Raw genomic sequence first — 17,498 nt, 5'->3', positions numbered from 1 at the left:
AATATGGAAATCAAACAAACTCCCCTTTTTTGATTGCTTTCATAGTGAATGTTAGTGACATGTTTAATGTATATTCCCAACTAAAGTTATCAGAGACAACCTAGGCTTGCATCCTAGATTACATAAAATTTCTGCATACTTTGATGAGGATTGGTGACAAATCTTTATGCAAATCTTTTCGATCATCACTTTTTATCTTGTTTTATTTTATAGTTCCAATAATTACATGTGGTAATATCACTGACAGTGCAATCAATTATGATATGTTAAAAGTGATCAATTCCAAACATATAGATATAAACATGCTAGAGCAAAACCAATCTAAAAAGAAAATCACAATTGTCATTAAATATAAAGATCACATAAAGTATTCAAAGGGTTCACAATAACCCTAGCTATAAAATTAGTTACTCGTAATGAAATAAACAAATAACACAATTGTAAAAAATTTTCATATCCATTTGAAATAGAGATGCAAACTAGAGGAATCCTAAGGAGGAAGAGATGAGAAAAGTTCTTATTCCCAAAACGCATTCTTAATCACTTGCTTAGACTTTGGAATGGTATCTTGTGTCTTCACCAATGACCTCTACTCCCAAGAGACTCTAAGAGTCATCAAAAGTTGCCTAAACAATAAGTCCCTATTGTAGGCCTCATAAGTTCCTTTAAATAGGATTCTAAAACCCTAAAATATCTCTATATTCAAATCACTAGGACACAAGAATGGTCGTGGAAGCACTCTCAAGTTAGTTGTCAAGTAAGGTCATGCTTCCTGTTGTGCATGGCCTTGTTTTCCATCAGATTTTCTCTAATTGTGACTAAATTGCTTCCTCAATTCATTGTTCATCTTCTTATGCTAAACTACAAAAAAATAAAATTAAAATAGTATAAAATCCTCATTAAGAAAGGATTAAACATATAAAATAAGCCATAGAAACACCCTAAAATATAGACTTATTACATAAAAAATTTGAATGTTAGTCCCTAGATTTTGGCAAGAGGTATAAGGCACTTGCATATAATAGGTTATAATTTATTATTTCATTGACCGTTAAACGTATGTTAAATAAAAAACTCAGATCAAGTGTAAAAGTTTATATATATATATATATATATATATATATATATATATATATATATATAAACAATACAAGTTCACTTAAAGATTATAATATTCTTCAATGATAATTGAACAGTGATTCATTATTGATTTATGTAGCTTCTACCACAACAAGAGAATATTAGGAACACAAAGGCCGAGCGAAATTCAAATTGATATATGGAACACTCACTTTTTTTTTGTCCTTAAACAAATTAGCAAAGCTTCTAAGTGGTCGTTTGGTTTACCATTTATGGAATTGAGTATGAAATTGGACGTTAGAATTGGAATTGGGCTACAAAATTTTAATTGTCATGTTTAGATGTCCATTTGGAATTGAAATTATAATTCCATGGATTAATTTTATAGAATTCTATGACAACTAAATTTAGTTCATTTCAATTTTTAACCGAACCCTAGAAATTTGAATTCCTAATATCATAATTCACAAATATATTCTCACCTATGGTGCCTCCTCTTGTCTCTGTGGTTCTTGTTCTTCTCTAGATACTTTATTCCCTAAATACTTTCTTCTTCTCTCTCTTTCTTTGTTATCTCTTTACCCTATACATCTTTCTTCCTCTTCTTATATTCTTTTATTTTCTATATTTTCTTCTCCTTTTAACTCTACGTTTACGTTGATTATTAATACTAATTTTTCTATGTTCTTTTGTTTTTTTCTATTCTCTTCTTCCTCTCTTTACATTGATTATTAATAAAAAATAGTTTTTCTCTATTCCTCATCCTCTTATTCTTCCTATTCTTCTTTTATAGTCTTCTTCTTTCTTTCTCCTCTTTTACATTTGTTTCCTATTATTAACAAAAGTATACTTTTGAGGTGATTGTATCATAAAACTGATGAAAATTGCTATAATCAATTACATCTTACTAAATAAGCTTTGTTTGAGCTTTACAACATTTTACGTGAAAGAGGAAGACTACGTGATACTTATAATAGAAAAATATATTGAAATGTTTTAACTTATTTTAACTCATAGTCTCAAAATGAGAGTTCTCGGAGCCATTTATATTCAATTTATATTTTTAATTTTAAGAATTAAATTATATTTTTTTAGCATTTGTATGCTTTCATTTAATTTATGAAAAAGATAGTTCATAACATAATATTAAATTTTAATGATAAATTAAACATAAAAATAAATTTACTACGTCATTATTTTTGAAAAAAATATATTAATTTATCATTTTTAATAATTTATTTAATAATTATTTTGTATTTTAATTAACACATTATTTTTAAAAAATTTATTAAATAAAATTGTAATGCAAAATTAAATTATGTTTAAAAAATTTATATGTTACGCCGTACTATAGAATTTGATTTCTACTTAGAATTCTAATTCAACATTCTAGTTGTTTGAATACGTCAATCATAGAATTATAATTCTAAACAAATTCTAATTCTGATGGAATTGGAATTAAAATTACAATTTTAAATGTCAATTCTAATTCCATGTACCAAAAGAACCCTAAAAAAATATATCATGAAATAATACAAGAGTTTCATATGCAATAAAAGTACATGTTTTTTACTTTCTTCCATAAAAGACTAGCTAGTATTAGATCCACAAAATCATAGAAATGTCACATGTATCTCAAAGAATCCTTGATCTCAATCATATTTTATTTAGAAAATAAAATAACTTTGTAAAAAAAAGTTATTTTATTTCTATTTGAAAGGTGACAAAGTCTTGATAACTTGAAAATGAATTTTTCATTTTTTTGGAGAAGAAAATTTTATATTTTATTTCAGAAAAAGGAGCTAAACAGGAAAAGACTATATTTTGAAAGTGATTTAACATTCTAAAAATTTTCTATTTTTATTTTGAAAGATTGAACCTAAAAATTTAAAAATTACTTTTTTTTTTATTTTTACTAAAAATATTTTTTTATTTTTGAGTGATTTAACAAAAAATTAATCTTTATATTTTATTAAAAATGATAATTAGGATGCTTAATTGAAAAAAGTTTTTTTTATATATATTTTTATATATTTTTTGACACAATGGCGTGACGCTTGAGGAAGAAGAAACGAGAAAAAAAAAAGAAAAACAAATAAATAAGAGGAAAGGCAGAAAAACCACCTAAGCAGAAAAGTGCTATAACAAAGAGAGAGAAAAAAGGAATAAAATAAAGAAAGACAAAGAAAAGAAACAATGTGATACGGTATTAGTGCATGCTTCATGAAAGACAGACACTTAGGGAGGAGACAAAAGTCGTACATTTTTCTTACAATATCTTTGTCTTTTGTTTTGTATTCTCGTGTGAAGAATTCTATGCAAAAATTCCCTTTAAGAAATACCCTATAAAGAATCCTCTCTTCAAAATTTCTTTCAGTAAAAGAAATTTGTGTAAAATTTCTTTGTGCCAAAAATTTGTCCCCTTGTGTGTGCAAATTTGTTACTATTTATAGTAGGATTAATACCTAAGAAAAGGAAATTAAGTATGTTTTTTACACCTTGATTTTTTTTTATTCTGTATTTCCCAAATTAACTAAAATTAAAAATAGAAACTATGATTATTATTTACAAAATATCTTTATGATTTTTATTGATTATATTTTTTAATTACCCTTTTTATTTTTATTTTTATTTTTATTTTTGAAATCCATCATTTATTATTTAATAAAATGTACGACCCAGACAAAAATCAGTATTCACACTTATGTTCTTCGTCTCAACTTCCTCAAAAAATCTCGCACTTTCCATTCTAAAATATGATCTTAAGGTGGGCTTGTAAAACTTGCATCCCCGAGAGTGTTTAGGATAACTAACAAAATAACAACTAACAGTTCTTGAATCTAGTTTTCCTTCTTATGGCTTGTAAGGTCGTGCATTACCTAGAAAACCCCAAATGCGCATGTGCATGTGCCTTATGTTTGGCTTTTTACCAGTCCAAAACTCATAAAGGCTTTATTAACTGCTTTACTTGGTACTCTATTAAGAATGTAAATTCTAGTCTTTAAATCTTCTCTCTAAAGTGACTCGAGCAAAAAAGAATGATTAATCTTACTTCTCACCATGTCCTTAAGAGTCCGGTTTCTTCATTTTGCTACACCATTCATGCTAGGTTTGCCTAACATAGTGTATTGCATAACAATTCCACACTCTTTAAGAAAAAGTGCAAAAGATCCTAGATATTGTTCTCTTGATCTGTCATATCTACCAAAGTATTTGCCACTATGGTCAAATTTGACATCTTCAATTTTCTTTCCAAGTTTAAGTTCAACTTTAGCCTCAAAAGACTTAAAAATGTTTAAGGATTAAGACTTCTCATGTATCAAGAATAGGTAATTGTATCTAGAGTAGTCATATATGAATGTAATAAAATATTATTGTCCATTCCAGGAAGCCATAGCGAAAGAACCACAAATATTTGTATGTATTAATTCTAAGACATCCTTAGCTTTTTCAACACCTAATTTCTTTACGTTTGTTCTTTTACCCTTAATACATTCAACACAAACTTCAAAATCAGATAAGTCTAAAGGATCAAGAATCTCTTCTAACACAAGTCTTTGAATTCTCTCTTTAGATATATGGCCTAAGCGCTTGTGCCATAGGATAGTTAAATTTTTATTTAATTTTTGCTCTGTTCCTTTTGAATTTATTTGTAGTATTTAATTAGAAGATTTATTGACATCAAGCATATATAAATTATCAATTAAAGAAACAGAACCAACAACATTTGAATTTTGGAGAAGACTAAATTTATTATTTCCAAATAAACAAGAAAAACCAAATTTGTCCAAATTAGAAATAGAAATCAAATTCCATCTAAAAGACGGCACAACAAAAATATCAAATAAAAACCAAATAAAATTAAATTTTTAATTGTAATCTAAATGTTCCAATAGCCTTCATTGCAACTTTATTGACATAGCCCACAAAAATAAATCTTTCATCATCACTTGGTGGTTAGCTCCACACGCAACCCTGCATAGTCATACACATACTTATGTGAATAGTAGCACTAAAATCTACCCACCAAGTACATTTACAAAAAAAGGGCTAAATTAACATCAAAACAAACTAGAGTGAGAAATTGACCATTTTTTAGACGCCATGCATTATACTTGAAACACTCTTTCTCCATTTGTCTTGACTTCTTATAGAAAAAGCAGACAACAAAGATCCTTCTACAACATGTTTAGTTACTTTCCTTCTCTTGTTTTGAGAGCTAGAAGCCAAATAAGCACTCTCCGTCCTCTCTCTTTGTTGTATTTCTTCTTCTTGCACACAATGAGATATCAAATCATATAAGGATCATTTGTCCTTCTGAGTATTATAACTCACCTTAAATTTGTCAAATTATGTAGGAAGAGGAATCAAAACAAAATGTATGAGTAAGTCATTAGACAACACTAACTTTAGTGCCTTTAGTTTTGAAGCAACATTGGACATTTTCATGATGTACTCCTTATGTTTCCTTTCCTTTGTATTGCATAGAGACAAGCTTAGATAGTAAATTGCTTGCCTTATATTTCTCTTTTTTGGCAAGGTATTGCTTAATGGCCTCTAGGAAACCTTGAGCACTTTCACTCTTAGAAATAGAATTTTGAAATGTTTTTGGAATAGACTTTTTCATGATCATTAAGCACATATGGTTAAAGCGTTCCTACTTCTCAAATTTTGCTACATTGGTATTTTCTAGAGTAGAAGTGGGTTTTACAGTTCAGATATAAAAATTTGTCTCATTCAACATTGTGATAGCATGAGCAAAAACATTTAACACACTAACAATAGACGTCAGAAGAGAGCAAAATAAATTAACATGTTCACAATACAAATCAATACAATTTAAGTAGATAGTAACAAACCCATTACACTATGCTAGAAAGGAGATATGGGAGCATTTCCATTTTAACTTAGAGAACGATTTTAGAATTACTCTAAAATCGTGTGTTATCCAATGTATAGCATTTAAGAGAGCAGCTAAATAATTTCTTTCAAATGTTGATATTGGAGAGTAGTTCCACGTGCATATCATTTAGAAAATGGTGCATATAACCGCTCTCCAAAGTATGAATATGAACCGCCACTACTAAAAATACGCAAAATACAGACAGATTTACAGACGAATTTTGTAATTACAGACAGATTTTTGTGTCGGTAAATCAAAATCAATCTATAACATTTAGACAAATTTTTTTGTCTATAATATTTAATTTTATTTTTTTATTTACTTGTCATTTTATTTACTTCTCCACTAAACAAATTTGAGATTTGTTTGGATCATAGGACAGTGCACTCACGTTGGTAAAACCTTGAAAAGTTTGGGTTTGGTGTGTTGGACGGTGACAAGAGGAACGAAAACAAGTTCTCAAGTAGGATACACCTAAGAGTGTATATTAGTGATACAAGGCCAACTATTAGTCAGCTTTGGAAGCTTTGGAAGTAGCCAATTGGAATACTTGAAGTGAGAATTTTGAGTGCTCAAGAGCTCTAACCTATGAACACAAACAATGATAAAAGGTCAACAAATGCTTATTGTGTGGCCAAGTATGAACAAAAATAAGAGAGAACTAGAACAATCACTAAGAGCTTCTATTTAAAATGGAATGAGCAATACACATGAAGGTCTATTATACATCAAAAATTAAACAACTAAACCGATTAAAAGTTAGAGTATCATACCTAGAACACAATGGTATAATTTGTTTTCCAAATGAACACTCCAACCATTCGCAATGGGCAAAGAACTGAAGATGGTAGAGAGAAAGAGAGATGAGAGAGACCTGGAAAAGTAAAACTGAAGAGGAAGAAGGGAAGGCAAGGTATTGAACTATTTCGCACATTACAGACAGATTTTTCTGTCTGCAACTGGTTTAATAAAACACAGCATTTAAACACCTTAGTGACAGATGGAGTTTTTCGTCTGTAATTGTCGCTCAATATTTTGCGCCTTAGTTTCAAATTACAAGTGAATTTTTTTATCTGTAATGTTAGTTTGTGAGATTTTATAGCTAGATTTTTTTATCTGTAAATAGATATATGAAACGTCAGAAATATGTTCCAAAATATAGAAAAAAATTATGTCTGTAAATTACAGAAAGATTTTTCCGTCTATAATATCAGTCTAGAATGTTACGCGCCAAAAGACGAGCTTTTTATAGACGGATTTTACATATGGAAAAACCCGTCTGTAACCTACAATCAGATTTAAAAATGAATTTTTCCAAAAATTAAAAAAAAAATTTCTAACTTATCGTCTATAAATTTGTATGTATTACAGACTAAAAAAATCTGTCTGTAATCAGCGTAGTTCTAATAGTGTGTAAATCTAAAATTTCTTTCTCTGTGAGTTTTCTATTACAAACTAAAATTAATTTATTGTTACGTTCGAATTTGAATTTATAGGTCTAACATTCAAAAAATTTCATTTTTATCACAAATCAAAATTGAAACAAGAGTTTGTACGTATGTTGTGTTAACCAAATAGTCCATATTTGCATGAACCAAACACAAGTAAGTAGAGAAAAAGACAACAAATTAGTAGGATGATTTACTGTTAATAGAGAGAAGAAGAAAGAAAGAGAGAACTGTAAGAAAGGTATCTATAGATGTGACAAAGACCATCTTTTTTAATGCAGAGAAGAAAAAGAGAACCTATAGATGTGAAAGAGATCAAAGAAACTAACTTTGTTAGTGCATATATAGAAGAAGAAGACAAAGAGAACTTATAAAGGTAAAAGAGACCAACTTTATTAGCAAGACAGAGATTCATAAAATGTGAGTTAAGCATGCTTTATTTATAAAAATGACTTTGGAGAACAATTATTTATTAACTGCTCTCTAAGAATAACTTTAAAAAGTGGTTAATACATAATCGTTCTCTAAAGTGTGTGACTTTAGAGAGCAATTAATAGAGAACCATTCTTAGAAGTATACATTAGAAAGCGATTCAATGCTAACCTCTCTCAGAAGTGTACATTGGTGAGCAGTTCTCTATGAACCACCCTCAGAAGTATATATCAGAGAACAGTTTAACGCTAACTGCTCTCTATATGTATTATTATAAAGCGGTTTCTACTAACCATTGTCTAAGTTAGCGCTCTAAAAACTTGTTTCAAACGTACTGTTACAAGATACTAAGCATAAGTACTAACTCTTAGTCTTTGGACATAGAAATCAATTTGTAAGTGGTACTTTCAACTTAATGATCAAACATTGACAAAAAGTTCTATCAAACAATAGTCCTTTCTTTGAACTAACTATTGCTTACATGAAAATTAACCTTATAATTTTTGCATATTTATCATCACAAGCATGCTATTATCTGGCCAAATTATGTCTTTCTTTGGGCCAAGCACAATTCACATAAATAATCTCACACTAATATCCATGTAATTTCAATCAAATCAACTTCTATAACAAATGTTACTTTGTTAGCTATATTGTATCAACTAATTCAATCAAAATTATCAGACAAATACAAACAAAATAGAGGTCTATAATGTGATTAAATTATAACCTTTGGTGAATGATTTTTTAGAATCTTTAGTAATATGATCTTCCTCAACCAAATCTCTTTATCCTCCGATGAGGCCAAATGTTTTTTTCTTTAATGGAGAGAGAGTAAATTGTTTAAACTTATTAAGATTAAGATTACCATACTTTCTTTTTTAAATTTATTAAGATTACCATTTTCCTTTAATAGGCCTAAACCTAATTTTTACTTATTAAATTCATATTACTTTTTGTTAGTAGTCTAAAGAACTTAATGAAATTATATCACTTATATTAAATTTATATAAATATAAATAATTCACATAAATATTATAAATAATATGCATCTCACCTTGTATTATTAGAAATATAAAACATCAAATTTCTAACATAATAAGCAAATCGAAAAAGCTTATAACTTTATAAGTATTTAATTAAATTAGAGTTATTTAGAAAAATTAGTTATAATATATTAAATAACTATAATATAAATATAAAAAATAACCATAATATATATATAATATTATATTAATTAGTATTAGAATTAAACAAGGAGAGAAATTTATAATTTATATATAATTTATTTAAAATGAGAAAGTAAATATTGAATAAAATTATTAGTTCTATAAATTATAAGATGAATATTACTTTTTAAAAGCTTGTTTTTAAAAGTTATAAATTTCTTTCGTTTTATTGTTACCAAAAAATTGTACTAATATTTTTTTTAATTAGCTGTGCATTTTCGTTAATAAATTAGACACACTTAAAAGTGAAAAAATTTACATTATCATTTGATTATTATGTAATTAAATTTTTTATCTTTTACAATATCATTACTTTAGAAGTCATATTTCTACTATTTTTAATTAGTTCACAGCATATAAATCTTATCAATGGAAAAAAAAATAAAATATATATATATATAACTCTTTAAAAATATGGTAAAAAAAATTATCAGTACCAATTTCTTTTGTCCTGTATTATACACGGTTTTCTAATTGAAAATATCTATTTCAGTCTTGTGCACAAACATGTTAACATGAATAAATTGTTTTCCTATTTATTAATCTTTTAACTTACAACTTAACTTCTTTATCCAGAGAAAAAGATGGTTAGTAGTATATTGTTAATTATTATACGAGTCACATTTTTTTATAATTTTTAATAAATTTTAATTAATAATAAAAAATATATATATTAAATATTGTGTTTCTAAAATTCTGGCAAAGAAAAGTTTAAAAACATAAATGCCTTAAAAGAAAAAAAAAAGTTTTGTTAATATGCTGATAAATAACTAATAATAATACAATTTTATTAAAAATAAAATATTTATTATATTTTTATAATTTTAATAAATTATATATTTTTTTCATAAAAAAATTTTATTTGTTAATACTTATGATCAACCCTCTGAGTTAAGGTTAAGATTAACAAAACTAAAGAAAGAAAAGGTGACTCTTCTTTTGTTTATTAAATGAAAGCTTTCGGCGACATTGCTTAGAGAATTTGCTATCTTTCGGCGACACTTCTTTTGAGCTGGCTTTTACGGGAGCCAAGTGCAACCTAATTATTATCATTATTTGGCTGCTCCAACCTATTTATTATTACTATTAGGTTGCTCCACAGCTTTCAAGCCACACCGAACATTGCACAGCATCCCTGTCTGACTAGAAGTGGGATCAACAAGGTTCGCTCAACGTTTAGCTCCAGGTATGTAAGCTTACAGATTTTAGGAGTATGATGATTTTACATTTGAATTACTGCTTTTAGTTTTTATTACATCTTATTGCTAAAATTTGGTGCAACTTGTTGCAGTTTCAAATGGACGAAATTTTGAAGCTACGGATATTATGTATTGCATGCGCTTGTTCATTCTATGCACTAAGATGTGCCGCAACAGCCGATCCTCCAGTAGCAACAAATGAGGACCCCATTAAATTTACTACTGAAGGTGCCACTTCAAAAAGCTACAAGCAGTTCATGGATGAGCTTCGAGAGAGACTAACAGGTGGGCTGATACATGACATCCCTGTGCTTCGAGATCCAACAACAGTGGAAGAAAGTCATCGATACATTACAGTTGAACTCTCAAACTCGGACACGGAATCTATCGAAGTAGGTATCGATGTGACTAATGCCTATGTTGTAGCATACCGAGCTGGAACTCAGTCCTATTTCCTCCGTGATGCCCCAGCATCTGCATCTGACTACCTTTTCACTGGAACGGACCAGTACTCACTTCCTTTTAATGGTACTTACGGGGATCTAGTGAGCTGGGCTCATCAGTCTAGAGAGGAAATATACCTTGGTTTACATGCCTTGACACATGGGATATCGTTTCTACGAAGTGGGAGCAATGACAATGAAGAAAAAGCTCGTACCCTGATCGTGATAATCCAAATGGTTTCAGAAGCAGCTCGATTTAGATACATATCAAACCGGGTTGGTGTCAGCATCCGAACGGGTACGGCATTTCAACCTGATCGTGCCATGATAAGTTTGGAGAACAACTGGGCTAATCTGTCAGGAGGTGTTCAACAATCCGTGCATGATACTTTTCCAAATCCGGTCACTTTAACAAATATTCGTAACGAACCCGTTATTGTAGATTCCTTGTCACACCCAACAGTTGCAGTTCTAGCATTGATGCTTTTTGTCTGCAATCCGCCGAATGCAAACCAATCTCCTCTATTAATAAGATCAATTGTGGAAAACTCAGAGACGTGCGTTCCTATGGAACCAACCGTGCGCATTGGTGGTCGAGATGGGATGTGCGTGGATGTCTTTGATAATGCCTATAACGACGGCAATCCTATCATAATGTGGACATGCAAAGACCAGCTTGAAGAGAACCAGCTGTGGACCTTGAAACGTGACAAGACGATAAGGTCCAAGGGGAAGTGTTTAACCACTTATGGTTATGCTCCAGGAAATTATGTCATGATATATGATTGCACCTCAGCAGTACCAGAGGCCACTTATTGGGAAATATGGGACAATGGAACTATTGTCAATCCAAGGTCAGGCTTGGTCTTGAGTGCTGAATCTAGTAGCATGGGAGGGACACTCACCGTGCAAAAGAACGATTATCGAATGCCACAGGGCTGGCGTACAGGCAATGACACAAGCCCTTTCGTAACTTCAATCGTTGGGTATTTGGATCTCTGCATGGAAGCTCACGAAAGTAACATGTGGCTGGCTGACTGTGACAGCAATAAGAAAGAGCAGCAATGGGCACTTTACCCAGATGGTTCTATACGTCCAGTGCAAAATACAAACAATTGTTTAACTTCGGAAGATCACAAACAAGGAGCTACCATTGTCATGATGGGCTGTAGCAATGCATGGGCTAGCCAACGATGGGTATTTAAAAATGATAGTACCATTTACAGTTTATACGACGACATGGTGATGGATGTGAGAGGCTCTGATCCAAGTCTTAAACAGATAATACTTTGGCCATACAATGGTAACCCAAACCAAATATGGCTTACTTTATTTTAGCCTTCATGCCTTAAGAGCAAATGCTATCTGCCTGTGTGTAATGTTTAAATAAGTGATATATCCATCGACGTGCAAAAACAGTCATGAGCTTCATGCTGTCTTGCAATGTTTCTAATGTGCTTAGCTAGTAAATTTATGTTTTAGCAAGACCCTACGGCATCAAGTGATCGTTAAAGAGAATCCAGATTGCTTCAAATCAAAATATATTTTAGAACCTAACTGGTTAAATCGATAAAATTGGAAAGCTAAAATCATAAGTAACACAGAAATAAAGCTAGATACTAGGGATTCAGTTACAAAGCGCGGCAAGAAAATCATCATTTACCATTTTTAATTTACCATTTTCAGTAACTGAATATTTTTTATCACTACAATGACTAATTTAGACATCAAAATATTATTTATTTACTAAATTATGTTTTGTTCTGCGACTAAAGTAGATATCAGTTTTTTTAGAAAATTAGCGACAGAAATAAAGCTAGATACAAGGTACTGAGTTCCAATTCTAAAGCTAGATCTTTGTTCCTCTATATTTAACAAATTATGTAGCAATTGGATATATAATATAACAAATTGAATATAACTTAAACTAACCTAGTTCGTTCACATCAAAATTATAAAATTAAAATTTACACAGTAATTTACAATAAACCTACAATACAAATCTTGGATATACACTAGCAACACTTTTAACCTGATAAATGGGTTTCTTTTTATAGCCTTGAGTTATCCAATTGGCTTTTTCTTAAGCTGTCTGAAAATAATTTATTTTTGTATATTTTTTGGAGTAAATTTTTTGAGTTGTTAGTTGGAATCTTTGGAGGAACAAGAATAGTGTTACTTTTTAGAATTCTTCCTTGAATAATGAAGACCTGCTGAATAAAAAATTATCTTTGACTTTGATTTCCTCCAATTTTGTGGGAGGGGTAACCAAAATTTTGCTGCTCTTGTTGAGCCGCAAAGCCTAGTGAAATGGCAGCCTCCCATGAACAAGCATTTTAAGCTCAATACAAATGGGTTAACTATGAAAAACTCTGGTATAGTTAACTGTGGGGCCTTATTCGTGATAACAAGGATTCCTTTTTTACTTGATTCTACAAAGAATTACATCCCTACTACTCTATTGCTGCTGAGTTGTGAAAATTTTTTTGGTAGTCTTCAGCTTGTTATATCCAAAGATATTCATGTAATTTGGATAGAGTATGATTGTAAAGAAGTCATTTCTTTAATTGTTAATATTCAGAGTTGTATGTACCACTTATTCTTTGTAATCAATGAAATTAGGATACTTCTTAAGATGATCAAATTTATTAGGTTTTACCACATTTTGAGAGAAGCTAACCAATATGCTAGTTGATTGGTTAAGTTAAGTCCTAAAGTAGGGTTGTCTTCTCCCTCTTCCTTATAGATTTGATTAAGGTTCGATACTCTTAGTTCCTTGTGGCCTATATTGTTAATCTAGGGTCCTATTATTTAGGGTCTAAGCCTTGTTTATTACCCAAAAAAAAAAAAGAGAACTAGGAAAAAAATTAGGGAAGGGATGGCCGGCGTATTCTGGCCAATTTTAAAAGAAATGTAGAATTTGCATTACAATTAATGTGTCCCTTTAGAAAATGCTTATCCATAGTATTCATGAACAAGTGTATTCTTCGAAAAGTAATAAAGAGATTTTTAAATTGAGTTCCTAGAATATTGTTTTACAAAATTTATTTTCAATTATTAAGAATATCATAATTTAATTGTTTGAAAATAAATAGTGTATAAAAGAGTAAAGTAAAAGTATGAAGGAATTAAACAAGAAGTTAATTAAAAAATTAAGAAAATAGTACAATTTATAACTAGAAAACTATTCGAAATGAATCTAAGACTTTTGTTTTCAGCTTATTCCTCTTTATATTCATCTTTAGTTAACCTTGATCTCGGTTTTCTTATGATCATCAATCACTCACATTAAAACTACTAACGCTTCATAGTCGCGTAATGTTAGCATTTTTTTTTCTCCTAAAATATTACCCCAGTGATCATACAAGGTAAAAAGATAGAGAAAGCATAAAAAACTTATGAATTTGTTAATTTAATAACTAATTGAAAGAGAAAAATTTAGTTTAGTCCACTTAACTCTTTATCTTGTTTTATTCTATAATTCCATTAATTACATGTGGTAATATCGCCGACAGTGCAATCAATTATGATATGTTAAAAGTGATCAATTCCAAACATATAGATATAAACATGCTAGAACAAAACCAATCTAAAAGGAAAACTGCAATTGTCATTAAACATAAAGATCACATAAAGTTTGCAAAGGGTTCACCATAACTCTAGCTATGGAATTAGTTACTTATAATGAAATAAACAAATAATGAAATAAACAAATAACACAATTGTAAAAAAATTCCATATTTATTTGAAATAGAGATGCAAACTAGAGGAATCCCAAGAAGGAAGAGATGAGAAAAGTTCTTATTTCCAAAACGCATTCTTAATCACTTGCTTAGACTTTGGAACGGTATCTTATGTCTTTACCAATGACCTCTACTCCCAAAAGACTCTAAGAGTCATCAAAAGTTGACTAGACAATAAGTCCCTATCTTAGGCCTCGTCAATTCCTTTAAATAGAATTTTAAAACCCTAAAATATCTCTATATTCAAATCATTACACAAGAATGGTTGTGGAAGCACTTCAAAGTTAGTTGTCAAGTAAGGTCATGCTTCTTGTTGTGCATGGCCTTGCTTTCCATCAGATTTTCTCTAATTGTAACTAAAATGTTTCCTCAATTCATTGTTCATCTTCTCATGCTAAACTACAAAAAATAAAATTAAAAGTGTAAAATCTTCATCAAGAAAGGATCAAGCATATAAAACAAGTTTTAAAAACACCCTAAAATATAGACTACATAAATAATTTGAATGTCATATTTAGCCTATAGATTTTGGCAAGAGGTATAAGATACTTACATCTAATAGGTTATAATTTATTATCTCATTCACCGTTAGACGTAAGTTAAATAAATAACTTAGATCGAGTGTAAGAGTTTTTAGACTTACTTCTATCGGTGTAAGAAGATTCTGCCCCTATATATATATATATATATATATATATATCTCAAAAAAGAGATTTGTGAGATCAAAGAACAATATATATCTCAAAAAAGAGATTTGTGAGATCAAAGAACAATATCAAATTCATCAAGTTATTCTTTCGCAACTTGAAGATGATGATGAATTCGAAGTTGCAGAAGAACAACTCTATGAGAAAAAAAGATTTATATACACTACGCCAAAAATGAGATAGGAGAGCGGTTCTGTTTTAAATTAGAGAACGTTTAGAACTGCTCTAAAATCTCGTGTTATCCAATATATTACATTTAGGAGAGCGGTTAAATAACCGCTCTCAAATGTTAAGATTAGAAAGTGGTTCCGCGTGGAACTGCTCTCCAAAGTATGGGCGAAACTGCTCTCCAAAGTATGAGTGTAAGAGTAGATAGCGGTTCCACGTAGAACTGCTCTCCAAAATATGAATTTAAACCGCGAATCTGAAATTTGAAATTTATTTATTTGCGAGTTTTCTATAGCAAACTAAAATTAATTTATTGTTACGTTTAAATTTTAATTTACAAGTTTGACAATCAAAATTTCTTCATTTTTATCACAAATCAAAATTAAATCTTGAGTTCATACGCTATGTTAATCAAACAACCATATCTGCACAAACCAAACAGTAAACAGAGAAAAAGAGAACAAATTAATAAGATAATTCACCGTTAACAAAGAGAAAATGAAAGAAAGAGAAAATGAATGATTTACCGTTAATAAAGAGAAAAAGGAAAAAAAAAAAAGAATGGGAAGAACTGTGAAAAAGGTACCTACAAATGTGAACGAAGAACTGTGAAAACATAGAAGATGAAGAGAACCTACAAACGTGAAAGAGAACAAATACACCAACTTTGTTAACGCATAAAAGATGAAAAGAACTTACAGAGGTAAAAGAGACCAACTTTGTTAGGAAGATAAAGAGATTCATGAGTTGAGCGTGAGTCTGTTTCATTTATAAAAGTTAAAGACTTTAGAGAATGGTTCTTTATTAACGGCTCTCTAAGAACGACTTTAGAGAGCGTTCTTTGTTAACCGCTCTCTAATATATGACTTTAGAGAGCAGTTAATAGAGAACCGCTCTCAGAAATATAGATCTGAGAGCGGTTCAACACTAACCGCTCTCTAAAGTATATTTTAGAGAGCGGTTAACAGAGAACCGCTCTCAGAAGTATAGATCTAAGAGCAGTTTAACGTTAACCGCTCTCTAAATGTATTGTTACAAAGCAATTTTTATTAACTGCTATCTAAGTTAGCGCTTCAAAAGCTTATTTCTGGCGTAGTGATAACAACACAAGTTCACTTAAGATTATAATATTCTTCAATGACAATTGAACATGATTCAATATTGATTTATATAGTTTCTACCACAACAAGAGAATATTAGGAACACAAAGGTCGAGTGAAATTCAAATTGATATATGGATCACTCACTTTTTTTTTTGGACAAACAAATTAACAAAGCTTCTAACTGCTCGTTTGGTTTATGGAATTGAGTATTGAATTAGACATTAGAATTGGACTACAAAATTTTAATTGTCATGTTTAGATTGTAACACCCTAATATTTATTTATATAATTTTTTCTTTTAAATATAGAAACACTGACATGTTTCATGTAAAATAATTGAAAGATAGATGAATGTAAAAAATATTTCTGAGTATATAGATTCTAAATCAATGAAAATATGTAAAATTTTAAAATCATATATATATATATATATATATATATATTTCAGGATTCTCAATTCACAATTTTGATAAAACTAAACTGTTATATTGATTATTCTTCACAGTAAATTTATCAATGTGCTTCAATTTCAAATTAAAAATTGTCATCAATATAATTACATAGGGAATTTATTCACTAATATCTTTACAATTCTCCCTTAAATAAATTAAACTTTGCAGAGTAGTTCCCTTCCTATCATTCCCTGTGAGTATAATCCTAAAACGGATCAACCTTCTTTACATAAAAAATAGTTGTAAGGGTGAGCACCCCTTGCTCACTAAATCTTAATTTACAAAATAATGAAATCAATGCATAAAGTATTAAAAACCACACATAATTAGTTAGGAGAATTCTATTTCTAACAAGTTCATTCATCATTTGATTAATTAATATCTATTCCTCTTTGTTAATACGATAATTCAATTATTTCATTCATTTCAACCTTATCATATTGATTTCAAAATATTTATCAATATATATATATATATATATATATATATATATACATGCATTCCCTACTTCTTCTAGTATACACATGTAACATAACTTCTTTTATTATTTAAAGATGGTTAATCCATTTACATCAATTTTCCTCGAAGCTC

At 29.6% G+C, this 17,498-nt stretch overlaps 1 protein-coding gene across 1 annotated transcript; it reads left to right on the top strand.

The window, feature by feature from the left end:
- The first annotated feature begins 10,389 nt into the window (after window positions 1-10,389).
- Window positions 10,390-12,072, top strand: LOC113863335 (abrin-a-like). Its single transcript, XM_027496887.1, has one exon. It carries the CDS (start codon window positions 10,390-10,392, stop codon window positions 12,070-12,072), a length of 1,683 nt encoding a protein of 560 aa, XP_027352688.1.
- Window positions 12,073-17,498: the final 5,426 nt, after the last annotated feature.

Source organism: Abrus precatorius, unplaced genomic scaffold, assembly GCF_003935025.1.
Source record: "Abrus precatorius isolate BTA unplaced genomic scaffold, Abrus_2018 Scaffold3, whole genome shotgun sequence".
NCBI lineage: Eukaryota > Viridiplantae > Streptophyta > Magnoliopsida > Fabales > Fabaceae > Abrus > Abrus precatorius.
Note: the sequence above shows the minus strand (reverse complement) of the source record. Positions and strands in the feature narration are given on the sequence as shown.

Excerpts from the sequence above, each read along its gene's own strand:
- LOC113863335 (XM_027496887.1), top strand. The coding sequence starts at position 10,390 with ATGGACGAAATTTTGAAGCTACGGATATTATGTATTGCATGCGCTTGT.